Raw genomic sequence first — 7,106 nt, 5'->3', positions numbered from 1 at the left:
GGGGGGCCGCGGGGCCGCGGGGCGGCAGCTGCATGCTTGGCCTCTCCTCCCTTAAACCTCGTCTGCCGCAGGTGGAGGCCGCGCGGAAGGCGGTGCGCGCCGCGCAGGTAGAGCGGTACGGGCCCCAGCACGATCGCCGCTGCTGGTGTCTGTGCTGCGCCCGGGAGGTGCGGAGGCACCTGAGCCACGGCAACGTGACGGTGCTGCACGGAGGCCTGCTGGAGCACCTGGCCAGGTGAGAGACGGGCCCCGAGCGCCGCCCATCCAGCCCAGTCGCTTACATCTCTGGGAGCGCTTAGGGCCGCTGCGAGGAAGGAGGCTTTTGAGAAGAACGAGAGAGTGGTGTCCGTCCAGCTCCTCGCGGGCCTCTTTTTCGAAACGGTACTTCTTTAAAGTGTTTCGAAGAAAAGTGGTTGCTTTGAGCACATGTGAAAGCTAGACAAGGAATACGGAAGACCAATAAGCCTTTGAATCATGCCACTGGCAAGGAATATATTGTATATGGCACAGGCTGCCCCCAGAGTGAACAGACCTGCTTGAGTAGAAGTACAGCCCAAATACCTGGCAACCAGGATGGTGAGACTTCGTCTAGGTATCTTGAGCGTGTCAGCCGGAGTGAGCAGTCCCTGGAGAAAGAGTGCAGACTTGGTAAAGTAGAGGGGCAGCGAACAAGAGGGAGGCTGTGGATGAGATGGGTTGACACAGTGGCTACAACCATGAGCTAAAACTATAACAACATAGATAGATAGATTAGATAGATAGATTGGATGGATAGATAGATAGATTAGATAGATAAACAAACAAACATATAAACAATTGTGAGGGTGGCCCTGGATGGTGCGGGGGGGTTTTGTTCTGTGTACATTTGGTCACCAGGAGTGGGAAGCCACAGGGTGGCACTGAGAAGCCCTCTAGGCTGGGCAACAGCTGGCTGAGGGTCACTGCCCATCAACCACCCCCCCCTCCAGAGCCTTCTCTGTTTATTGGGATAATGGAGTCTTTGCCCAGAGGCAGAGGTAGAAACCCAGATGTCAGATTGCATGACCTATCGAATGCTTACGTGTCTGAGAAGTTTCCTATCGCTGAGATGAATTCCTCATCCTTTTCGGTTTCAGCCCAGAGCACAAGAAAGCGACCAATAGATTCTGGTGGGAGAATAAGGCTGAGGCCCGGATGAAAGACAAGTTTCTGATCTCTCCCCAGGACTATGCAAGGTGAGTTGGATCAGTGGGTGAATTCTCTGGGTCTGTGTCCAGCGTGAGCGCGTCCTCTTTTCATTGGAAAGTCCGAGTCGCTGTGTGCTGTCCAGTTGATTCTGGCCCCTGCTGGGAGGTGCCATGGAGTGAATGAAACACTGCTCGGTCCTGTACCTTCCTCACCCTCGTTTCTCTGCTGGAGCCCCTTGTTACAGCCACTGTGTCAACCATCTCCTGAGGGTCTTCCTCTTTTCCGGTGTCCCTCCTCTTTACCAAGCAGGAGGCCTTTGTACAGGACTGGCCTCTCCTGGTCTGGCCCTGAATGAGCCTGTGTGACAGGATGAACCTGCTGCCCCGTGGGATTTCTGAGGCCATAATCATGATGGAAACAGATCGCCAGGCCTTTTTCTCAGTGTAGCAGATTGTGGGTTTAAACCACCGACTTTTGGTTATCTCCTGAGCACATACATCACCTTTGTGCCACTATGGCTTCCTATGGGTATGTGATTTTTTTTTTGTTCCCCAGAAAGGAAAGGCTGAGGTATTGCTAAGAAACTAATGAAAATGGGAACCGTGTAGAGATGATAGAAATAGCAGCACGATGTCCTAAGTATTTTTTTAAATAAAGCTTTGACTTTGAACTTATCAGTGTCACACAACAAGACAGGGTGCAAGACCAAGACCAAGACCTGATTAATTGGACTGGTAAAGCTATAATGAGTCACTTTTATTTATTTTTCGCAAGTAAGGGGATGGGTAAAGAGAGTTAATAGGTTTCCACAAGTCAGAATCAGTGAACAGCAAGTACATTGTCGCTGGTCCACAGCAGCACCTCAGCCAGCGGTCAAGTCTCTCTCTGGCCCTCAGCCTCTCAGCCACATGGTCGCTTGGCCTCTGTCTCTGGACCAGAAAGCCCGACTGTCACACTGCCTCATAGTCCCAAACTCTTGGTGCTGCTCTGCTCTCCTTTATCCTTGCCTTGGCCTCTGCCTCTGCCTTGGCACCGGGCTCCTTTGCCCTGCCCCATGGTCTCCGTGCCACAGTCTCTGGTGTCTCTGTCTTGTTCTCTGCCATGTCAGACAGAAATCTCCAACATGCTCTGGGAGGATTAACGGTGCAATCCTCACAATCAGTTTTGGAACTCTATGTGGGGCTTTTATTGAACCTCAGGATCCGGGGGAGGGCAAGCGGCAGAGAAGCTGTAAAGCACATTTTTGAGACAATTAGGGAAGTTTGAGTATAGGTTATATGAGGGGGCTTCCATTTTCCCACAAGCTTTTTTGAAGCCCCATCACATGTTTTTTCAAGTGTGGTGGTGGTTTTGTGGTTGTAGAGCTTGTTCTTCAGATGCATGTTGAAACCCCGTAAGGTTATCACCCGTTTTGACTGGGCAAAGGGCAACGTGCGCATATCTAGTGAGCTGGGCCTGGGCCTCCACCTGAGGAGCCCGGTCTTGAGATGCCCACCTGGCTCTGGCTCCCCTCCGCAGAGCTTTCCAGAGATTGGCTGGCAGTTGCTGGTCAGAGGGGTTTGTGCTACTTCCCTTTAGTGCAGCGGTTCTCAACCTGTGGGTCGTGACCCTTTTGGGGGTCTAATGACCCTTTCACGGGGGTCACCGTATTCATGACAGTGATGAAGTAGCAACGAAAATAATGTTATGGTTGGGGGGTCACCACCACATGAGGAACGGTATGAAAGGGTCACTGCATGAGGAAGGTGGAGACCCGCTGTTTTAGTGCTTTCTGTGGGGCAAGGGGAGAAAGAAGTCTGTTCTCCAACTTGCTGCCAACTGAGCAATGCCGGGCAAGTCCGTATCCTCCCTGTGCCTCTGTTAAGGAGCCTTGGTGGCAGAGTGGCTTACCCATTGGGCTGATGAAGATAGGACCTTCCACGCCCACAAAGATTGGCAGCCTTCATAGCAGCCTGTGTGATCATGAGATGTTCACTAGGATAAGTTCAGAAGTTCAAAAACAAGCAATCAAATTGACGTGAAGGGGCATGGACAAAGTGGGACCCAAAACCCACCTGTAAGACATTAGGGCAATCTCTCACAGAAGGGCCACACAGAAGGGATGATATATCCAGGGTACAGTATAGCACTGATGAAACACATAACTATCCTCTAGTTCTTGAATATTCCCTCCCCTTACTGTCATGGTCTAGATTTACCTCATGAATCTTGTTAGACCTGTGTGTGTCATTTGTATAATTAAGTTTGGTGCATGATAGCCAAGGTAGATAACCCTTCATAAGTAGTCATGGGAGTAATGATTCCCTGAGGGTACTGGAAGAGAGGGGAGGGGGAGCTGTTAGTAATGATGACTATATACCCCCACTTTAGGGGAATGGATACAATGGATTGTGTACAATATGGCAAAATAATAATATATGAGTTCCTGGGGGGTTGGGGTAGAGCGAGAGGGGATCAAGGGGAGCTGATTAAAGAGTTCAAGAAGAAAATGTTCTCAAATTGATGATGGTAGCAATTGTAAAATATGCTTGATCTAACTTAAGTATGGATTGTTATTATATCTGTAAGAGCTTCCAATACAGTGATTAATAAAATTTTTAAAAAAACTTTTAAAAAAGATTTGCAGCCTTGAAACCCTTGCAGCAATTCTGCTGTGCTCAGAGCTGGGGCCACGTGAGGGCAGTGAGCTTGGGTGTTGTACCTGTATGTAAGGAGAGGAGTGGCGCCCGTGAATGTGGGTGTTCACTGTACTATACTTTTGTTTCAGTTTCAAATTTCTTGAAATCTAAAAAGGGGAGATGGGGACTACGGCTGAGGAGAATTTAGGAGCTCGGTTGTGGGCAGTGGATGGATTGCTCACCGCAAGGTCAGCAATTCAAACCCGCCAGCCGTCCAAGGAGAGAGGAGGTTGGCTGCTTCTGTCACCGTTTGGTCTCAGAAACGCTATGGTGTCGCCATGAACCAGAATTGGCTCTATGGCAACAGATTTTCACAACTGCAGCCAGCGTGAGTGACCACTGACCGGGGCTGAGACTGGACTGATTTGCTTCCTTTGTAGATTCAAGAAATCCATGGTGCGAGCTTTGGATTCTTATGAGGAAAAAGAGGATGAAGTGATCAAAGAGGTAATTTCAAGGCAAAGCCTTTGGAGGACCCAGCTCCTGTGAACCTGTATCACGTTCTAAACAGCGTCTCTCCACAGATGGCGGCTCAGATCCGGGCGGTGGAGAACAGCCGGCAGGAGATGGTTCAGGCCGCGTTAGAGGTTGGTTTCTCTTGGCGGATCCAGCGCAGTATCCAAATCCACTGGTCCTTGGCTCACCTACCAGCTCCCCTAGGAGAACTCACGGACTGCTCTCCTGTGTGAATCCCCCATGCCCCTCCCCTGTTGACCGGGGAAGGCCTTGGCCATGGAGAAGACATGGGCGGGGCTGGGAGCTTGCAAGGTGGGCAGCACCATCCACTGTATATCCGATTTATTTTCTGTACTTGTTACTGGGGCCTAGTGGGTGGGCCATGCTCTAGGCAGGCACTTAAGCATCCTAGACACTTTAATTTTTCCTGAAACCAAATCAGCCTCAGGCCGTGCCAGACCCAGAGGAGGGCTCTTCGATGCATACAAGCTGGGAAGAGAGCCACAGGTAAGCTTGCCAGAGAATTGTGCTGGGAACTGGTGTATCACTTGCCAGAGCTTTCTCTAAACGTGCAGCCGAGAACTGGGCACACATCTCATCTCAGCACTCTTCATGGGGAGCTCCTGTACCCGGCCAAGGACCTCATCTGCCAGCGTGGCTTCCTCTCCTTTTGCAGACAAGCATCTTCCAGTTCACAGCAGCCTTTAGCCTTGGGTCTGCCGCCAATCCCAGAGCTGGACTGGATGGAGGCGGGACAAGCCCTGACTTTCATTAACCATCAGGTACAGTGCATAAACAAGCCAGTGGCCCCCCGAGATCCCAAGATAACCCCCTCTTCTGGTTTCCCATGCACTCCAGGGTTCCCCCAGCCACCCATCCCCTGTGCATGCTTCTTTGTTGCGCCAGTGTATTGCTCGTGCCCTAGTATTGCTCTCAGATCACCTCTCGCCCAACTCCGGTGATCATGTCTTACCGATTCTGTTATACAAGGTCAGGCTGCAGACATGACGAGTTGGACTGTGATCTAATAGTTGTCAGTTCAAAACCGCCAGTAGCTCCTCAGGAGAAAGCCTGGGCTTCCTAGACAGCTGTAGACCCTCTCCACCCATCTTTGCTCTTCCACACCATCGCTAAGATGCCTCCTCCTACCCAGCCACCCCTGCAGCACTTGCCTTCTCAACCCTGCCTCCCACCCCGCCCCGCCCTGCGATTGTGCTCCTCCCTGCAGTTGTCACCACCTTCAGCGGCTCTCCTCCCCACACCACCCAGCTAGCTCTCAACTCCCCTCAAAGTGATGGAGGCCCTTCCCACTCAGTTCCTGTCCAGGCCAGAGAACTGCCCCACGGGGGTGGATCTCTACAGGAGCCGACTGACCAGTCTTGCTCCCTGGAGCTGCTGTGAGGACAACCTAACAGTTGTGCGGCCAGGCTGTCCTTATAGATGGACACCTGATTCTGACTCAGAGCCCCCACAGGACAGAGTAGCAGCGCTCTCCAGGGTTTCTGAAATAGTAACTTTACCGGAAAGCCTTTTTCTCAGAGCAGCAGTGGGTTTGAACCACCAACCTTGCAGTTAGTCCAATACGCAACCGATTACCCCAGCACCTTGGAAAGCTGGGGATTGTTTACACCTAGCTTGCTCTACCGAGTGTGCGTGCTTTGTGAGGGTGGGGTTTTGCTCCCCTGGCATGTAGGGAGATTGTGGGATAGCTCCACTATTGAAGACAGGACTGTCCTCCCGTTCATTACCTATTCCCAGGCGCTGAGAGTGGGCTCTCTGGCTGTATCATCTCTTGGCTCTCACATCTAGGATTTCTCCCCCATTTCCAATTCTAGGAGATACCAGGCGTCGGCAATATCCATTCGGGTAAGTTTCATTTCTAAGTGGTGGTTAACTTTTGTATGTGCATGTGTCCAAAATAGATACTTGAAACCAGAAATGTTAAGAAGCCCCATGAAGACTTCTCATTAGTCCCTGAAAAAAAACACCACAAATTAAAACCCATGACTTAACTACCTAGTTATTAGAATGACTCAACATTTTCAGACCTGAGTAGATCAGGTGTTTGGGAACAATGAATTTGGAGGAACTGGAGTGCCTCACTGCTGAAGGGGATCTAAAGTGGTTTAAGTTAAGCAAAGACCCTCCATGGATTCAGCCATCCTACTCCTGAAAGCATGCCAGTACTTTATGGGACAGTATCCAACAGCAACAAGAATGAGCCACTGCCACCACAGGAGTTCCAAAATAATTGTGCTACAAACTAGACCACAAAAGGAGGGTGGGGAGGGCCACATGATAAAAGGATTTCAGTGGGGCAAAGGGCCCAGGGGTGATATTACCGGAACTATCTGGATTGTGGTAATGGCTTCATGGCCTGGCCTATCAGCAACCAGGCAGAACTGCTCCTGTGGGTTTCCAAGATTGTAACTACAGTAGTAAGCCGCCCTGGTCTTTCTAGCATGCATCCAACAGCACTTTGTTCACTTACATCAGCCTAGGTATGGATACACCCAACTTCTCAAGTTGCAGAATGCCTGACTGTTGCCTTAGATTATGACCAGTTCTCATTAGCTAAGTTCGGCTACGACATGTTTTACAAGAGCATAGACAAAAGAAACCAAAGACAACCCTAATTTCTGCTTGCTGGGGGGTTCCTAGGAGCCACGCCTCCCTGGATGGTCCAAGATGAAGAACAGGGCTCTGGGGACCAGCCAATAGGACCCTCCTATGAAGAGTTTCTTAAACAAAGTAAGTAAACCAATTCGGGAAAGGCAGAGAATGCAAACCTACCACTCTAATCAC

The 7,106-nt window shown here is 50.5% G+C and overlaps 1 protein-coding gene across 1 annotated transcript; it reads left to right on the top strand.

The window, feature by feature from the left end:
- The first annotated feature begins 32 nt into the window (after positions 1 to 32).
- On the top strand, positions 33 to 7,100 carry CENATAC (centrosomal AT-AC splicing factor). Its single transcript, XM_004712835.2, has 8 exons — positions 33 to 235; positions 1,116 to 1,214; positions 4,226 to 4,292; positions 4,370 to 4,432; positions 4,744 to 4,808; positions 4,978 to 5,083; positions 6,137 to 6,167; positions 6,963 to 7,100. Exons 1-8 carry the CDS (start codon positions 33 to 35, stop codon positions 7,058 to 7,060), a joined length of 732 nt encoding a protein of 243 aa, XP_004712892.1. The 3' UTR covers positions 7,061 to 7,100.
- The last annotated feature ends 6 nt before the right edge of the window (positions 7,101 to 7,106 follow it).

Source organism: Echinops telfairi, unplaced genomic scaffold (assembly GCF_000313985.2).
Source record: "Echinops telfairi isolate 266 unplaced genomic scaffold, ASM31398v2 ScPeMD7_7463;HRSCAF=8501, whole genome shotgun sequence".
Lineage (NCBI taxonomy): Eukaryota > Metazoa > Chordata > Mammalia > Afrosoricida > Tenrecidae > Echinops > Echinops telfairi.
Note: the sequence above shows the minus strand (reverse complement) of the source record. Positions and strands in the feature narration are given on the sequence as shown.